Source organism: Grammomys surdaster, unplaced genomic scaffold, assembly GCF_004785775.1.
Source record: "Grammomys surdaster isolate TR1022 unplaced genomic scaffold, NIH_TR_1.0 181, whole genome shotgun sequence".
Taxonomy (NCBI): domain Eukaryota; kingdom Metazoa; phylum Chordata; class Mammalia; order Rodentia; family Muridae; genus Grammomys; species Grammomys surdaster.
The window spans coordinates 406,157-426,078 of record NW_021604626.1 but is presented as its reverse complement, the minus strand read 5'-3'; the positions used below and the strand labels follow the sequence as shown (position 1 = coordinate 426,078).

The window sequence follows — 19,922 nt, the reverse complement described above, 5'->3', positions numbered from 1 at the left end:
GAGCAGATGCTCCTTTGTGCAGAAAAAAAAAAATCCAGTGATATAATCTCAGCAAACTAGTCAATACTGAGCCTTTGATAGAATTTGTGAGTATGACTTCTTAGTACATAGGAAAAAAAGAAAACATGCTCTAATCTCTATCATGGGGGTTCTTGACTCCAGGATCATGAACAAATATCTGGGAGAACTCAAGAGGCTTGAAAGAAAAAAAAATGTTTATGTAGATAATTATGGGCTGAGTGCTCCTGTAGCAGGTGGGGGCTCAAACACCTAAGCCCAGCAACTCATTCATTCTGTGTAATTCAGGAGTATTTAGCTTCCCAAGAGAGACAGAACATGTCCCTGGCCTCACATTACTCATTGAGTTTACTGCACAAGTCTTAGCAGATCCAACTAGCTGAGCCTCAAGAATGGTTCTTCAGAAGTGTGAGAAGTAATACTTGGCTCTTGTTTCAGCACCTACAGCTGGACCAACCACACCCAATGGGAACCCAGTGGACGAGTGTGATGACGACCAGGCCAACTGCCACAGTGGCACAGGTGATGACTTCCAGCTCACAGGTGCAGAGCCCACCCTCATCCCATCATTGTGCCTTGTCTGTCTGTGTGCTCTTTGTGTGTGCTTTTGTCTGTCTGTGTGCTCTTTGTGTGTGCTTGTCACTCATGGTGGTTGGTAACAGGGTGCTGGCAGGGCCCCTGAAGAATGGAGCCTTGCCACCCCATGTGTGGCTTCATTTCCTCATACTACTCATGTAGAGAAATTATTTCTAGTAGGTGCAACTGTTTTCAGAGCTGGGTGTGTTGAGTTCATCTTCAGGCAGCTCCTCCCACTATAGCATGCACACCTCCCATCCCCAACCACACACTGTAAAACGTTCACTTTCCTTTCCTAATGAGGACAAAATGGTTTGAGTGGAGAGTTCATCCAACAAATTGATCAAATTAGACTTCTAATTTTAATGCAGCTTTTAAGCTAGGATTTTGTAAATCATTTAATATTGAAATTTATTAAGGCCAGATCACATCAGCCCTGCTGGCAGATGCCTCAGGTGGGTGCACACCAGTGTCCTGGGGTTTGTCTGCTGTTACTCCCACACCATCTGAAACCACAAAAGCTATGAAGAAATCTTTCTTTCCACTCAGGGTAGCAGAGTACATTAAGAAATGAGGAGATGGGATTGTCCATTTCAAAATTGGCCAGGGCGCTGAAATTCATACCTTGTTTCTGCAAGAATGTATCACAGGACCCTTAAGACTAAATAGGACAGAAAACTCGGATATTTGTTTTATTTTGTATATGCATGTGCTTGAGTGTGCGTGCATATGTATGTGCTTCTGAAAGTCAGAGGTGGACACTGGACGTCTTCCTCAATGTGTTCCTTCTTATTTTCTGGAGTCAGAGTCTCTCACTAAACCTGGAAACTCTATAGTTTGGTTAGACTGGTTGACCACTCTGTTTACCTACCTCACACTAGGGTTAACGACATTTACTTCAGCTCCTAACTGTGTTTTAAAAGCCTATTTTTCTTCTTATTCCATACCATATGCAAAACAACTGCACTGGATTTAAACAGACAAGGACAGTTACCGGCTCCAGAGACACAAATCTTTCCCTGGTTCTTAGGAGAGTCCGTACTGAACAGATGTGGTTTAACACATGCAGATAGAGCCTGGAAAGATTCTTCTTTGAGGGTCTTCAGACTTGTGCCAGACATTTATGCACAATCCTACTTGAAAAATGTTGGTGACAATAAGAAATGTCAGGAATCACTAGGGCAGGCGAGCACTTGTAGTGTTGTAGTGCAGGTAGTCTATGATGCAGGCAGCTAGTGGATGTCTGGTCTACTGTGATAGCTGTAATTGGTTTGGGGACTAAGACATCAGGCTAGACTTGACATCCATCTCAGAACATATACACATGGGACAGTTGTGTTTGGACACAGTGGTCATAGAGAGACATGTGAGAATGGATTCAGCTTTGCCCTGACCAAGTGGTGGTACTCACTGCCTCTCAGGAATATAGAGGATGGGGATGTCTCTGAGGCAAAGAGAAAAACTAGCAGTGACATAGGAAGTGGTCTGATCCTCAGTGAGCAGCATGCCCAGCTTCAAGAGGCCAGAACAGGAAGAGCAAGTTCAGGCTATTGTCCTTTACACAGAAAGAGGCTGTTGTTGCAAAATAGAAATGCCCATGGGACTGACTTACACTAGGTGCCCAGGCCCTCTGGTAGGTACCCAGTGGGTTGGAACTCTCACTCCAGCTTGCTTTTCTTTCTGATCATGTGATGCCCCCCTTTTCACTTCAGCTTTTTCTTTTGGGCTTTATACACATAACTTTTCATGTGGGTGCTGGGAATCAGAGGTCCTTAGGGTTGTGCAGCAAGTACTTTGCTGAACTGTCTTCTCAAACCCCTTGACTCAGAGCTCCTATAATGAATTTTAATGAGCAATTGAAGGTGTTATCATGTAATTTTCTAATACTGCAAGGCTGTTGGCTAAACACATTAGAGCAAAAATTTAGGGAATGTCCCTTGGTTCATTTCCAATTACTTCAAAATCTCTCCTCTGGAAGAGGAAATAAGCTCTAGGCTCCAGGGTAAAATGCAGGGGGAAAAAATCAGCCCAGAAATGTAGCATGGGTAGCAAGAACTTTTATATTTTAAGTCCTAACCAACTTGAAACTGTTGCCCTCCAAATTTCCAAGACAATCACTTATCATTTTGCTATGGGCTATCAATGCAAATCTTATATATAAATAACCACAAGCCATAAAATGTTATTCTAATTAACGCAGAGGCATTTTTATACCAAACAACAAGTTTCTGTGGCTGATATTTAAAAAAAAGTTCTATTCCCAAACCAGACCTCATACAATCTTCCCAGAGTTGTCTGTAAGCCAGACACCCCAAGCCTCAGGGTTCTGTGGGCTCAACACAACCTCAGTGAAGTCCCTCATAAAAAGGAGGCATTTCAGTAGCACAGTACACCCTTTTCAGTTACCCTATGTGGAGAGCTCTTATCCTTATGAGCCCTAGAGTGGTCAGTTAATATTGATTAGAAACAAAGGCTCAGATTTACTCCTCATATCCGAACAAATGGTCTTCTCATTTTTACGTTAGTTCATGACTGAGCCAACTGAAACTGGAGCCTTTGAATGAATAGGGCAAGCCTATTAGCCTGGAGCAAAGCGCGTATGAGGCAAGCTGTGCACCCCAGCAAATGTGTCATTCAGAGTGGAAACAGTGACAGCCCTTGAGAAGACAAGATTTTGTTTTACCTACAGTGCTGAAATGGTTTCTTCAGTAGAGAAAAAAAAAAAGCCTTCTTAATTTTTTTTTTAAAGTTACCATGGCAAAAAGGAAAATAGTTATTTTCTTAGTCTAGTATGTCTCAACAATTCTAAAAATCTGTGCCCATAGTTAGAATCTCAGGGCCTGATGACGCACAGCCCACAGCCCACCAAGAATACATAATCTTATTCATTCTCGTACTTAATTTTCATTGGTTTTATTAAAGTCAAAACTAAAATGTGTGTGTGTGTGTGTGTGTGTGTGTGCGCGCGCGCGCGCAAAGGGCAGTACTCACATAAAATCAGTTTTAAGAATTCAGTTAATCCAATCTTTCATCTGTTAAACATTCACCCTCTGAGCTCACGTCTGCCCCAGGCAACTTTCTACAAACAAAACCCATGCCTCCTAAACTCACACCTAACCTAATTAACTCTCTATATGTAAAACACACACACACACACACACACACACACACACACACATATATCCTGAGCTCACCTGACCCAAGCACCTCTAAACCCCTAGAGCAGTAGTTCCCATCCTGTGAGTCTCCGCCCCTTTGACAAAAATCTACTCCAAGAGTATTTACATTATGATTTTTAACAGTTATGAAGTAGCAATGGAAATAATTTTATGACTGGGGTCACCACAACATGAGGAACTGTATTAGAAGGTTGTAGCATTGAGAGGGTTGAGAACTATTGATCTAATCAGCATAGACTCACATCACCCTTTTGGCTAATTGTGACAGGCTTGTGGCTAGAACTATCAACTTTAGGTATCCAGGGTAATAAAAGTGAGCAGTTTTCTCACTTGAACCCCAAGAGCAAGGCATGTGGGAAAAAGGTTGATTCTCTCTTGAGCAAGTACTTATCCAATCAGGACATTCAGAGTCTGTTCAAATTCTCCTGGGATGACATGTCTGAATATAGTAGGGAACAAATACTCCAGGCAAATGCTATTACTCACAAATGATGCTGACATTCAGGTGAATTGTGCCCCATGTTAGAAACTGGAGACCTTGAGTCTCTATGCTTTCTGGTCAAAGTTAAGATTTGTCCCTGAAGTTGCTCAACTGTAAACCCTTTTGAAAGGCAGTGGGAGGTGAAATTTCACCTTGATCCATGAGGACCCAATAGTGGAATTCAGCTTACAGCCTGTAACAAAACTGATCATGCGTATCAGATATGAAAGTGACTGTTCACCCTGAATCTCTCTCCTCTCAGACTACTGGGGAGAGTATGCTAATGTATTCTGGCCTCCATCCAATCCTGCCATCAGAAACTCCTTAACTCTCAGTGTGCATAATCTCTCCTTTCCAGTGCCTACCTACTTTACTGAGGCCATGTACATGTGACCCTCCGTTAGCATTTGCACTCTGGTACTGGGGCATGGTAGTGCAAAGAGTCAGATCGGAAACTTCAAGATGTTCCAAAAGCAAAATATTGCAGCTCCCCTCCAAATCAGTAAACTCTAAGATCATTAAAAGGCTCTACCTCAGAAATAAAATAGAGAGGTCTGGAAAGGGCTCAGTGGTTAAGAGGTTATATAAAATTTGAGTTTGGGTCCCAGCATACGTGCCAGGCAACTTGTAATTGCCCGTAACTCCAGCTCTATGGGATCCAATGCTCTCTGGCTTCCTCAAGTACACACACACACACACACACACACACACACATACACACACACCACACACAGGGGCTCAGGGGAGGGGAGAGTCAATATTAATAATAATATTATTTATTATTAATAATAATAATATTTATTAATAATAAATAATGCATCACAGCACATTTATTGTGAGTTCTGGACTGTGGAGCTGTAGGAAAGGACAGGCCTGTTCAGAGATCATCACAGATCTGCATTAAGTGAAGCAGAACACCCTGCAGCCTATCTATCCCCCTACCCTAAGTAGGCTAGGATTTATACTCAGGAATAAAGATCAATTCCTTGGGGTTAGGGACATGGCTTAGCAGATGATGCACTTACTATACAATCATGAAGACCTGAGCTTGGATCCTAGGATACATGTAAACGGTCAGATGTGCCAGTGTGTACCAGTAATCCCAATGCAAGAGAGGCAGAGACAGGATCTTCCTGCAGCAGTTGGCCAGTCAGTTTTGCCAAATCAGTGAACTCTAAGATCATTAAAAGGCTCTACCTCAGAAATAAAATAGAGAGGTCTGGAAAGGGCTCAGTGGTTAAGAGCTTATATAAAATTTGAGTTTGGGTCCCAGCATATGTGCCAGGCAACTTATAATTGCCCGTAACTCCAGCTCTATGGGCTCCAATGCTCTCTGGCTTCTTCAAGTACACACACACACACACACACACACACATACACACACACCACACACAGGGGCTCAGGGGAGGGGAGAGTCATCAGTGGCTTCAATACCATGTCTCTCTCTATTTATATACATATACATATACATATACATATACATATACATATACATATACATATACATATATATATATGCATGGTAACATAAAAGATCCATTACCTACACCAGAGTCTTTGTGGCAAATACACTAAAGAAGAATGGCTCCCTTAAGCCCCTGAGTAAAAAGCAGCACAGCACTGTTTCCCAGACCCAGTGAGTCAAAGACTCATCTGAGAAGCTCTGGAAAATAATTTATTTCAAGGACTTTTCTCCCAGAGATTCTGTTCCCACTAAGGTCCCAGAGGGGATACGTAGGAAACTACAATGAGTAATCAAGGTTATTCTTGTGGCAAGTTTGAGAACACTGTTTAGGGCCTGGGAGGACTTAGTAAAGTTCTTGCTATACAAGAATGAGGTATAGTTCCATGTACTTATAATCCTAACACTGGGGGTGCATAGAGAGGAGTGTCTCAGGCTTGATGGCTAGCCAGCCTAGCCTGATCAGCCTAGCCTGATCTTAGAGACAGACCCCATCTCAATAACCCAAGGTAAGATTGACATCTGAGATTAGCCTCTTGCTTCTGTACACTGGAGCACACACATTCATGGACTCTCTCACACATGTGTACATATGAATGTATCCTCATATGTAAGCACCCCCCCACCCACACACAGAGTGAGAGAACACTACTTAGAACATCCTAGACTGATGGTGAGTAGGGAAGGCAGAGCAACCATGCAAAAGAAAGTTAAAGTCTGCAAAAGGCTACAGCCCATCCCCTGACAGAGATTTTCAAAGAAGTCCCAGACTGAATCAAAGCTGAAAGTATTCATGTAATTACTATTCAGTCCTCAAGTCCCTTGAGGTTGGAAAGAAGTATTTATCCCCTTTGCCTTCAGATACCTTCCACTACTTCTCCAAAACATTCTGAGCAGAATATTTGTTCTTGGAAAAAATAAACAGCTGTGACAAAGGAAAGAATAAAACAGGAAGAACTACAGCCATCCATTTTAAACCTTCAGTTTTAAAAATACCTCATGGGGACTGCCCTCATGACTTCCCTGAAGGCACACTTCTCAAACTCTGGAAACTATTGGATGCTTCAAGGTATAGGTCAAGTTTAATACTTAAGTCAGTGAGAAGGGTATAGCCTCGGCCTTTCACTGTTGAAACAGAATGCTGTATTTAGCCTCAGAATGAAGTCCTCGACTCCTTATGCCTTCTGGATGCTTTATGATAAAGCATGCCAGGATGTATGGCATACTTGAAAATTGCTACAAGAATTCTCACTACCACAACCAGTAAAAAAGAGAGATGTAGGGTGTAGGGTAATGCATTTGCTAATTGATACAATTTAGCGTGTGTGTGTGTGTGTGTGTGTGTGATATTGTACACCATAGAGACAATGTTTATTTGTTCATTTAAAAAATTGTAAGCAATGTGTACTTTTTTTTTTAAGTAATGCAGTTGGAGTTGGGACTATGGAGCCGTTGGTAAGGGGCTTCCTGTCAAGCCTAAGGACCTGAAACCAGCCCCTAGAATACACACACACACACACACACACACACACACACACACACACACAAGCTGAGCATAGTAGCAACAAGCTTATAGTTGGGGGAGTGAGCCCCTGGGACTCACCAGCCAGCCAATCTAGCCTACTTGTGTAACCCCGTTTCAAAGGAGCTAAGTGATATTTCTGACATGACACCTCAGATTCTGGCATCCACATGCACATGCCCCTGCACACTTAATGTGGATCTGCACACACATGTAAACATACACAAAATGTACATAAAATTAAAACAAGACAATCTTACGGCAATGTTGTTTGAATTAGATATTGTGGTAGACCAAGAATCAGTCAAATGTGATTGGTCCTGACAGGAACTAAAGTAAGAATTTTCTATGGGGAATGTGTAAAGATGTGAAATTGTAACATTACTGCACACTACCTCTGTTTTCTTATTTTGGTATACTGCTGCTCTTATTTTTCAGGAGGCACTACTGTCCTGGCCACAGAGAAGCCAACCATTATAGACAGCACCATCCAATCAGGTATCAAAATCTAAGGTGTTTATATTCCATGCACCACCCCTTCCAATCCTACTCCCAAAATAGCATCACTGAGCTTTCTGGCTTCAGTTGCTCTAAAGACCTAGGAGAGCAGCAAAGCTGTAAAAGCCACAAGCTTTTGGTCCCCAGTAAGCCCCAGTGAACAAGGTTCCCTTCCTCATCAGTCATTGCTGAATGACAAGTCCCAGCCAACCCCCTCCCCCAGGGAATTGAGAGACATACTTTGTTTAATTACAGCACAGCTCTGATGTGGCCTGTGTTTGCAAACTAGGAGAAGGAAATCTCACAAGCCACAGCCTAACTATTTATTTTCATCACCATTCTGCAAAATCAAGAAGCGCAAAGTTTGTCTGTTGTGCCTGCCACAGAGTTGGCAGTTTTACAACAGCACTTACAGAGGGTGTGCCACAAGACTGGCTCAGGAAACCAAGGTTTATACTGTGCCTGGGCAGAGGAACACCCCGGAGCATCCCCCTTATCCTCTAGCTCAGAGGAAAACCCAAGGATTTTGTATGCCCAACGGTGCGGGTTATCAAAGGCTGCCCTCTTTTGTTTTCTGTTAGTATTCTGTGACATTCTTCCCCACAGACTCACATGAAGGGAAGCAGTTGTATAAGCAACCAGAGGTTTTTTTTTTAAATACTTTGGAGTTAATCATTAGAGGAAGGTGAGAGGGTCAGCTTCCCAGATTCTTCCATTTCCTTTATTGAAGTTCACTCAGCCTTGGCCTCTGCAGTCATTTATTAATGGACCGTGTGGTGTGTATCAGTGTTTCCTCCACACTTACTGCCTCACAGAGGACTAGAAAGGACTTCCCTAATTAGCATGCTTCCTTAAAGGACACTGTCACCATTGACCTGATTAAACTGCAAGACAAACTTCTGTAGAACTTTCCCCCAGTTTTCAGGAGTTCAGCTGACAAAATGCTTGCTCCCACATAGCTTCAAACCCCTCAGACATTAGGCAAAGGAACAGTCACCTAAATCTCCAAAGTGTTGTATTCCTGCTCATACTTGTTGTAATTTGACTTTGAGGATGTAGCCTAGGATGTTGCTAGGCTGAGCCCAGGCCCTGGCAGCTTTTATAAGCTAGGTTTCACCACCCTTCCTCAACAGGTCATTCAAACAAACAAGTAATGGTGACAAGCAGAGAAAGACCATTTATTCAATGCAGACACATTGGGAAGAGGTCCAGTGACCCTCAACTCCATCTTAGAGATTCAGATGTGGGGTTTATGTTTAAATAGGGAGCAAGAGGTATGCCGTCTGCCTGTGTGAACTCTTCCCAGAGACCAAGTTCTCCCTCCAATTGGCCCAGACTTCAGCCTTCCTCCTCCTAGAATGAGACTCACAGGCAAATTCCAATATTGTTTTAGTAGTCTAATGACAAAGGGAAAGGCACAGTACCTGTTTACAAATATTTAACTCTTACCTTTCTGTTACCAGTAGGAAAGCCCTGGTCTGCATGTCCCAAGTGGGGCTTCTCTGTGGGGGTGAGGCTGTGGGACTATGGCTCTCAATATACTGTCTTTGGCCCTCTATCAGGAAGAGGAGAAAGTGAATATATGAAGTTGTGATGATGCCATGTACATTTTAGCTGCTCATCTTGCTTCTTCTCTTGCCAGAAGTGATTAGAAGCACGCTGAAGTAGTTTCTCTACTGCTTCATTAGTCTCTCTTCTCCTCTATTAAACGAGCATGGCTATCTTCATAAAGAATGAAAGTGAGACTCATAGCAACCACACCAGGAGAGGTTTTGATAACACATTTACTTTCAACAGGACCTCTATGTCATACTTGTGAAGGTCTTATAAACAGGGGGCTGTCAGCCCAATCTCAGAGTCCTCCAAAGTCAGAGGGCAGGTGTACAGAGCATGAATCAGTAAGATTTGTTGCTACCACCAACTAGACAAGACTAGTTCAAACAGCCTGGCTGATCATAGAGATAGACAATGTCTATATGGTTTCCTGTTTATTCCATTGTCTCAGTTATAAATCTGGTCTTCACCTCCTCACTGGAGGGCATGAACTGTTGACCTTTAAAAGCTATCTGTTCACTGTAACCTTCTGCTTAGGTTACTGCATGGGCCACACAGGGATGGAATGTGCTTCCAGACAGAAGTCTAGCTCAAGATGAGGCTGACCACACCTAAAATTTGATGTATACAGGCCTCTCATACTTCACAGGTGGCCATAGACAGACTCTACATCTTCTTCAAAATTCTATTTTCCTGAGCAGTTACAAACTAAGCAGAATCTTAAGATTCTGTTTTAAGAGCTGAGTGGTATCTCAGTGAGAATATGCAAGCACTTACTCCTGCTGTGCAAGCATGAGGACCTGAGTTCCATCATCAGAATCCACACAGGAACAGGGTGTATGGAGCATGCTCAGAGGTGGAGACAGGCAGATCCCAGTAGCTAGCTGACTACCAGGCCTAACCTACTTGACCAGTTCCAGGCCCCAGTGAGAGCCAATCACAAAACACAAAATGGATAGTACCTGAAGAATAACATCTAAAATTGACCTCTGACTTACACACAGACATACACACATACATGATCATGTCCACACACACACACACACAGAGGAGAGAGACTCATCTTGAAGATTCTGATCAATATAGTAAACTCAGCATGAATACAATATCTATATACTCCCTAGGTTGTCGTTAGAGGCATAAGTTTATTCATGCTTGGACAGACTGCTCTGTTTAATGCCGTTCTCTTTGCAAAGGACTTTCACCCTCTGAGGGTCTTTCCACATCCCCACAGCAGCTCACAGTATGTTGGTGACTTATGATTGTGTGAGCTTCCATACCCCACTTGCTTGGCTTTAGGACCAGCTGATAACCAAGCAGTGATCATACTAGATAGGAACCTTGACTTGAAAATTAAATCCTTGCTTACATCCTGTGCTTAATGACCCAACTGCAGGCAAGATCCTTCCAGCAGCGCAGCTGGCATTTGCTCACAGAGGCCATAAATTTGTTTTAAGTTCAGAATATTGTTTCCTGCTATTTTTAAGAAGGGATTTAGTCCAATTATTACTATTGAATTTAATGAGAACTGTGCACAACTCCAAGGCCTGAGTAATAATTTAAAAGCTTAGCTGTCAGGGTCCCTGCATCTTCATATCTTTCTTCCACTTAACTTTCTTCTTTTCTTTCTCCATTTTTTTTCTTCTTCTTTCCTGATCCTTATGCATATTTTTGGTTTTGGTTTTTGTTTGTCTGTTTGTTTTTCCCTTTACAAATGTCTGTTGATACTTGGAATATTTTGTCCTTTTCATATCCAAGGTGAATTGTAGGCACTGGGTTCCACAATCTGGATCCTAGCCCCTCTGAAATGCATTGATTTTTTTTTTTTAGTAAATAAGATAGCCATAAGTTTTTAAAATAAGACAAGTAGACAAGGAGGGTTCAATACCATGTTAGATGTGTCCCTTAGTTAAATTTTAGGGCTGACCAGATCACTGGAAGATAAAGGTAGACCACTATCCACTGAGAAGAAGGGAAATGTGAGAAATATCTTTCTCCTTGTCTTGGCCATTTCTAAAATGCCAAATTCATATGCTTTACGATGTCATCAGAATGTTAGCCAACATAATGCACAGTGTGGTTTTCTGGACCAGAGAGCAAATTTTATGTGTTAGCCAAGTCGATGAAACCACTTATGAAGCTTTTCTGCCCTCTTGCATGTCTTACAAAGCAGACTGAAGCAAAAAAAAAAAGTCAAAACCTCACACTTTCACATCAACATTTCCAACCATGAGGTTACACAACAGTACATTCCAGGGCAAGGATGTTGACCATGCCGTCTGTGAAAGTCAGTTTTGCTGCCCAAGGGTTGTAACTTCAAGAGAGATTTTTGAGCCTTATGAAGTTCTACTTCATGCTTCAGTATCTTACACGTGAAAACTCCTTCTCCTTTGACACTCAAGCTGTCCTTCTGTACTAGCTGACTATGTGAAAATGCTCACATCATGTGACCAACTTCTCTTTTGGAACCAGCTCTCCCCACCCTTTAAGAGGTAACATTACCTCCTGGTTATAAGCACTTACACCTCACTTCCTTCTGAATATTTATATAGTGAGTTCCTTCCAAAATCTGACACTAGCACTTGAGAAGAATTTCTTGGAAAACAAAACATGCATAGTAAATCATTCTTATCCATTTAATAAATCTTTCTATTAAAACCACTCATGCCATTGTTCAGTGTGGGGAGGGGCACTGGAAAGAACTGGAAGAGCAACTAAAAGAACTTGAAGAACTTTGTATTAAACACTTGGGCAAGTTAAAGAAATGCTCAAAAAAGATGTGGTCTCTGCCTGACCCTAAGGCAGCCCATAATAGCATGCTTTCCTTTGTTGTATGCAAGTCTTTCAAGACTCCACTTCAGTTGGACATACACCCATGATGTGGCTCTCTCCAACTCAATACTGACATCTTGTGGACGACAAATTTCAGGCTTGCTCTGCCTGGGGACAGGACAAAGATCTCATCTTTGAGATTGTTTTTAGCCTCTGCTGACTCCTCCCCAAACAAAACTCTATCACCGATTTCTTTTTCTTTTTCTATTTTAATACTTCTAAACTCAAGACCCTTTCAAAGAACTGAATTGAGTAAATGAAAGGCTTTCGGGTTAAGGGCAGTAAGGTCAGATGCCTTCCCGCAAACACATTTATGCTTTCAGCTTCCAAAGGAAACATTTGGAAGATTTTTAAAAAGCATTTCTGAAGAGTCAATGAATTTGGGCTTTCTGTAACCTCAAATTGAGGTTTTAAGTGGGGGCGAACAATTTATATGCAAATTTAGAAATTCATCAAAAAAAAAAAAAAAGACTTATTCTGAAACTAATTGACCTGATAGAAAGCACAGAAGAAAGAAAGTAATCTCAGCAAACCTGACACAAGGCTTGGGCCATCAGCTGGTGTGAGGAGAAGTGAGTCTCAGGGCTAGGCTTCCTGCCAACTCACATCCCAGCTTCTGACACTTGTAGCTAATCTCTAGTCATATTCCTATCATTGATGCTTATCAATCTTTATGGTTCATCTTCAATAATATTAATTTTCGTATTGACTATTGTACAACTAGGGAAAGTACCGCTGATGTTTCATACACAAGCACCTTGGAAAGTAGTCTTCCTGGAAATCTCACATAAATACAATTTGATGGGCAATCCATAATCTTTTTAAAGATGGGAAAAAATAAGAAGAAAGATAACGCTAAATGTGATTTTGCAGACATTTTGATGTGTTCATATATCTGTTAGTTTCTTGCTAATCCTGAGTTTGGTGGATTTTCCATAGCTTTAGAAGAAATGTGGAATTAAAATAAATGATGCCCAGGAGATTTTTAATGTCCTTCCTGATCCTGGTGGTTAATTCTTCCCTTATGTCTGTCTGTCCTTCTCCACTGAAGAGTTTCCAACATATGGTTTTAACTGCGAGTTTGGCTGGGGCTCTCACAAGACATTCTGCCACTGGGAACATGACAGCCATGCACAACTCAGGTGGAGTGTGCTAACCAGCAAGACAGGACCCATTCAGGACCATACAGGTAAGACTGCCACCATGGCTTCATGCTTGGCACATCTTTAGTTACCAGGGAAGGTTCCTGACACCTGTAACTTTACAGATGATAAGAAATACTAGAAGCATTCACCATTCACTCATGTTGTTTTTTTCTTTTTTTTTTTTTTTCTGGAATTGTCAAGGATTCTTTCCTTAGTGGAAAGAGGCTTGGGGCAAGAAGAGGAATTCTTATTGAGTCTGGCTACACGTTGGCTTCCCTAAAAAACAAGTGAGCGAGGATGGGGGAGCCATGTCAGGTCAGCATTAGATATATTCAGTGAACTCAAGCTCATTATAGTTTTTCCAAACTTTTACCAAGAACAGCTTTAACCATTTTCAGTAGTAAGGAATAACAGCTTAAAATCAGACATGATACATGCTGGCAGTCCTGGCACTCAGAAAGGGCAAACAGGAGGATCAGAAGTTCAAGGTCATCTGGGTTACACACTGAATTCCAGACCAGCATGGACTATGTGAGGCCCTGTCTCAGAAAAGAAATAACTGCATGGTGGGCACCCTGTACATAATCACACTTCATCAGTAATGTCTACATCCTAGACTTGGTACCAGTGAACATTAGGCACAATACATCACCCTGGTGCTTCTTCTTTGTTCCCCTGAAGTAAAGGGAGAACAATGTGGGGTAAACTCTCTTACAGGGGACATCTCTCAAACTAGCCCATTTTCCCCGAGCTCTGTATTCCAGCTCTCAACCTGTACTTTCCTCCTACAAGGAATTACTGGGACTGGAATGAATACAGACAGCTAATTCAGTATGTTTCTTCCCATCCTGATCCTGGTTTCTTTACCCTACACGAGGTTCTTACACAGACACACCCACTACACACACACACCACACCACCACCACCACCACCACCCTGAACTGTACTCAGTAGATGTCTGTCAAAAGACCCCTAAGTTGAGTATTTGGGATACTGAAGAAGCCCCGAATTCTCACATGCCAGCTGGGGGATAGGCCGGTGGCTTGTGGGCTTCCAGGTGGGTGGGAGGTGCTCCACCCCTTTACCATTCTGCTGTTCACTTTTGCATGGTGAATATAAGCACAGAGTAAGCTGAAGAGGCCTCTTTCTGCCACGGCCACCTCCTTTCCTAATGAGAGTGACAAGGAAATTGGATAAAATTGGACTCCTTCAATTCCGAGACACTTTCCATTGATTCTTAAGACAAGCGGTTTTAGAAAACTTAAAATACTTTGACTGTAAATGGCACTGTACACATAAATGGGATTGGATTAACTAAATGCAATTAGCTGAGATGAAGGCAGTAATGGTGGAAAAATGGATGCAAAGTGAAGTGAAACGGCTCAGTAGGACCTGACATTCAAAGAGGGTGAAAAGCTATGTTAGCCAGAAACAAAAGCTAAAAGGCTCACAGAAGCAGAGTGCTAATTGAGAAAATGAAGACACGGTTCCCCGACCCAGAGTCTGATCAAGTGTCTGAGAGGGGAAACACCAGCACTTTCAGCACTGGGAAATTGGAAAAGGAGTATGTTTCTTAGATTCACAATAGAGAAGTATGATTCCTCCGGACTATGTGGCTCCTTTGTTCTCCCAGTTGCTGAGACTGACTGGCAGCTAGCTCTGCCTTAACTAGAAAGAGCCTCCCACTGCAAGAGAGAAATGGGATCATCTAAGACAAACAGGCATGCCTGGCATGGAACTGTTAACAAGGAACAGTCTAGATGAAAAGACTCCCTGCCTGCTAACTCTCATGAACGTGGACACTCACTGGATATTCACATTTTTTTTTTTAAAGACTAGGACTCACTCATGCCAGAGCTGGCCTTAAGTTCTCACTTGTAGCTGATGAGAACCTTGAACTTCTAATCCTCCTGCCTCCACCTTGGATTGTTAGAGTTATAGGTATATGCCACCATACCCAGACTTATAGGATGCTAGAGAATAAACCCAGGACTTCATCCATGCTAGGCAAGTATTGCACAAACTGAGCTACAACACCATCCCTGTACTTTTAATATTTGGAAGCTAGGCACAGTGGTGCTCACTAGAATCCCAGCCCTCAGCATGAGGACCACAAGTTCAAGGTCAGCCCAGGCTGAATAGTGAAATCCCTTCTCAGAAACAATGATAGTGATGAACTTTACAAATCAGATGTTGAAGCAATTTGAAATTGTTACTACTTAAGTAAAATTACTAATTTTGAATGTAAAGGAACCCCACTGGGTTTTGTGCTCTTGATTATAGGAATATATCTGTATACCCATTTATAAATGATTCTAGCTTCTTTCCTTTGTTAACTGAGCAAATGTTGTTTGAGCAGGTCTTTTACTCAGCAGCTGCTGTGCTCAGCACTGGAAATATAGGTACAATTGGCTTCCATATGTGCCTTACATTAAATAGCACATTTGCATAAACTCTATCTACATTTACCCCTAGATAAAAAGATTTCTATTTTAATTATAGTACCTAATATAACACAAATGTTATGTGAATAGTCCTTACAGTGCACTGTTTAGGGGACAAATGATACTTGTTCAGTATGGACATCATTTGGAATATTTTTATCCAAAGTTGGTTGGATCTAAAAGTTTAGAACTCACCAACACAGAGGGTGCATTGCATTCAACCATTTTGTACAAAGGACTTGAACATAGACTTTTTGTTTTCCATAGTGTCTGTGGGTGCTGAAGGATAAGAAGGAGGGGCTGATGTCTAGTTGTAGGTGGAAACCATCACATTGTGGCTGTAGGGGTGTCCAGGGGTAGAGACATGCTTATAAGGATAAAAGCAAACCCAGTGAGGACTTGGGAGATAGTTCTATAGTAAAGTGTCTCTCATGCAGATACAAAGACCTGAGTTCAGAGCTCTAGCGCCCACATAAAAGCCAGATATGGCCTTCTGTACTTATAATCCCACTGTTGGGGAGACTAGAGGGTCTTTGGGGTTGATGATCAGCCAATCTAACCAAATCAGAGACTCAAAGTTCACTAAGAGACTCTGTCTTAAAACAAAGTGGAGAAGTGATTAAGGAATGCCCACCATACATTCCTGACCTTCATGCACGCGCATGCGCGCACTCACACACACACACACACACACACACACACACACACACGTAGACTCACACATGACTCAGTCAGGGGAATTTATGGATCCACTCACTGACTTAATATGAGCATCTATGAGAGCTTAGGTTGATTGGCTAGTAAGGGAAGAGAGCTGCTTACTAAAACACTTAGACACTACTGAAACAAAGCATGAGGACAACATGCCCACACATACACTGTGAAAAGATACCTCATAGGTTTACAAGCCTGTGGGCCAGCAAAGGAAACACTCTGCTGCCCTCTGAGATCTGAGCATCACATAACATTTCCAGTTACATCATGTGAGGTGTGGGAGTTTGTGATTCCTATTCATAGAACAAAAGGTGGCCCACAGGTTATGTGTTTAGACCAGGTGGAAGCAAGAACAGTCGTTCCCACTGGGGGTGATTAGAGCAGAGCCAACAGCAAGTCCTTATGGCGCCATAAACGTCACCATTGCCAAAACAGCATGTTCAAATGAACCTCAGAAAGCAGACTTGCTTCTGCTTAGGCCAGAAGCACAACAAACAGAAGCAGGCTCACAAATGAAAATCAAACTCTTAGGGACACTTGAGAAATCCATAGATCATTAGCATGAACTAAAAGGAAAACAAGAACAATTTTTAAAGATGTTTAGGAATTGGTAAGATGGCTCAGTCAGGAAAAAAACGTGCTTGCTTTGTAAACACAAGGATATGAATTCAATCCCTAGAATCAATCTTTTAAAAATAAAAACAAACAAGACAGGTGTGGTAGCTTATACTTGTTTACCTAGCGCTAGGGCTAGGTGTTTACTGTGAGTTTGCTGGCCAGCTAGCCTATCCTTTTTTGGAGTTGTAAGTTGTTAAAATTCTGTCTCAAAAAAACAAAGTGGTTAACACCTGAAAAATAATATCCAAGGTTGTTCCCTATCTTCTACAAGCATAGTATGAGCTCCTGCACACATGCATGCAGTTGACTATAGAAGCAAGCATATGCATATATGTGTATGCACACACAAACATACACATGCACATATATACATGCACATACACAACCAAGAATATATATAAACATATATATATATATATATGTGTGTGTGTGTGTGTGTGTGTGTACATATACATATATGTATATATTAGAAAAGTGCAATAGCAAAAATACCACATTAAGCAGCCAACAAGTTGCTCCCCAGAGGACAATGATCAATATCTCAGCTAATGCCTAGGGTACCTGAGTGTACGTGGATATGCTAAAACATTTTAAAGTCAGACACTTTCTTCAAAGTCTGTAGATAGACTGTGCTTAGACTCTACCTTTGATAGTATGAAGACAGATACAATTTGTAGCCTGGTTCTCTGTGATACCATGATCCAGGTAAACAGTACCCAGAGTCTATTTAAAGCCCCTTCGAGCAGGGCTACCAGTGTCTATGGGGTTCTCAATAATTGCATCTGCTCTCTCCACTGACTGCTTGGTTCTTTGGTACCCAACCCAGGAGAATGTGTTTATGTGTAGTACATGACAGGAGAGAGAGAAAAGAGCTGTAGATTTGGCAGGTCTCCCTGACACAGAGTTTTGCCTCCACAGGAGATGGTAACTTCATCTATTCCCAAGCTGATGAAAATCAGAAAGGCAAAGTAGCTCGCCTGGTGAGCCCTGTGGTCTATTCCCAGAGCTCTGCCCACTGCATGACCTTCTGGTATCATATGTCCGGCTCTCATGTGGGTACATTGAGGGTCAAACTGCGCTACCAGAAGCCGGAGGAATATGATCAACTGGTCTGGATGGTGGTTGGGCACCAAGGAGACCACTGGAAAGAAGGACGTGTTTTGCTGCACAAATCTCTGAAACTATATCAGGTATGCACCCTTCCACAAAGGGAGGGCTGGGGCTTTCAGGACACTGGGATAATGTGTGAAATTCTTTACCACCCTGAACTCTTGCCTCTGTGATGTTTGAGTTGGTGACATCCCATTGTCTCTTAGATGACATTAGGGAAAAGAAAAAAATTCTTCATCATAACTTATTTCCAAGATGTCATAGATACCAGCCCCTTCATTTAAATATTTTGTTCCCTTTTAAAGCTTATCTTTTGAAAACTGCATGTGAGCAGAGGTTTGAATCATCTCTGCCACTGATAGGGAAGAATGAGTAACTTTTGTGCAATCTCATGAATTTAACTTACATGCAGTCTCATGAACTAATGTCAGTGCTTCAACTGAGAGAGTGTAAAACATTGATGCTGAAAGTAGAACTTTAAAATATCATGAAAACCATCTCTTTTTTTTTTTCAGGTTATTTTTGAAGGTGAAATTGGAAAAGGAAACCTTGGTGGGATTGCCGTGGATGATATCAGTATTAACAACCACATTTCTCAGGAGGACTGTGCAAGTAAGGATGGGTTTGAGCTGGAAGTGAACAAAGCCCTTAGCCCTGGCAGGATCCTTAGCATGTGATGGACTTTGCCTTGTCATTTAGACCAGAATTCACATGCAAGATAAAAGAGGATAAATGTAGGTCAGCTCATCTTCACTTACTTCCTTGTCCACCTAGTCACTTAGAAAGTCTGATTGATACCTCCAGAATCTAAAGACTGTAGCTTAGAAGTCATATCTGGCCTATAGTAACATTTTGATGGAGAGTAGAACACTCAGACATCTGGACTATTCCCGATATCTGTGTGTGGAAACAAAACAGTGGGCCTTCGAACATGTTGATCACAGAGAATTTAATTAACATTACATTGTCAATGAGTCACAGACACCAACATTCATCATTGCATTATAAATAAGTAGCTGCTTCTGGCTCTGCTCTAGCTGACGTGACTTGGCAGGTAATGGCCATTCAGAGATCTGCCTAACCGGGTTGTCATGATGGCCTTCTACAATCCACAGATGAAAGTCGGGCAGAGAAAGCCAATTCATATTCCCCAGATCTTGATCCATAATTACAAATAGCATCACTAATGACAATGTAATAGCACAGTAATTAGTCTTAGGCTCCATTTGCGACACTGAAACTTTTGTTATATATCATTACATAATAGTCTGTTAATTATAACAGAATGGAATAAGCCTGCTGGGCAAATTGAAGATAAAGGAGGCCTTTTGGCTGCAATGGGTTTTGGTCTTTTCTACAAGTCTTTTATTATATAATACATTGAATATATGTAATCCTTAAAGGGAAAAGGTTTGATACCATCAATTGAAGAAACTGAAGGAGGAAAAATAGTGAATAATGGTTTGATTTTTCATTCCACATTACAAAAAAACCTCTTCAATGCCATCCTCCCCAGCAGCTTTGCAAAATCATATAGTTTAATAGTTCAGCTGGCATTGTTTTTGTAAATTACTCATTTCTATGGTTATCTGACAATTCAAGTGTATATTCCCAATATATAAAAAGGGGTTGGAGCTGGGCAGTGGTGGTGCATGCCTTTAATCCCAGCACTTGGGAGGCAGAGGCAGGCAGATTTCTGAGTTATAGGCCAGTCTGGTCTACAGAGTGAATTCCAGGACAGCCAGAGCTACACAGAGAAACCCTGTCTC

General features: G+C 41.8%; 1 protein-coding gene across 4 annotated transcripts in view; it reads left to right on the top strand.

Annotated features, from left to right (window-relative positions):
* The window catches only part of Nrp1 (neuropilin 1), a 152,415-nt gene that overhangs the window by 126,352 nt on the left and 6,141 nt on the right, over positions 1 to 19,922 (top strand). For 3 of the 4 annotated variants that reach the window (XM_028767707.1, XM_028767709.1, XM_028767708.1), the window contains exons 12-16: positions 457 to 561; positions 7,677 to 7,736; positions 13,174 to 13,311; positions 17,962 to 18,233; positions 18,669 to 18,765. In XM_028767707.1, coding sequence (XP_028623540.1) covers positions 457 to 561; positions 7,677 to 7,736; positions 13,174 to 13,311; positions 17,962 to 18,233; positions 18,669 to 18,765 — 672 coding nt within the window. The remainder of the gene's footprint in view (positions 1 to 456; positions 562 to 7,676; positions 7,737 to 13,173; positions 13,312 to 17,961; positions 18,234 to 18,668; positions 18,766 to 19,922) is intronic. The other variant, XM_028767710.1, reaches the window with a different exon arrangement.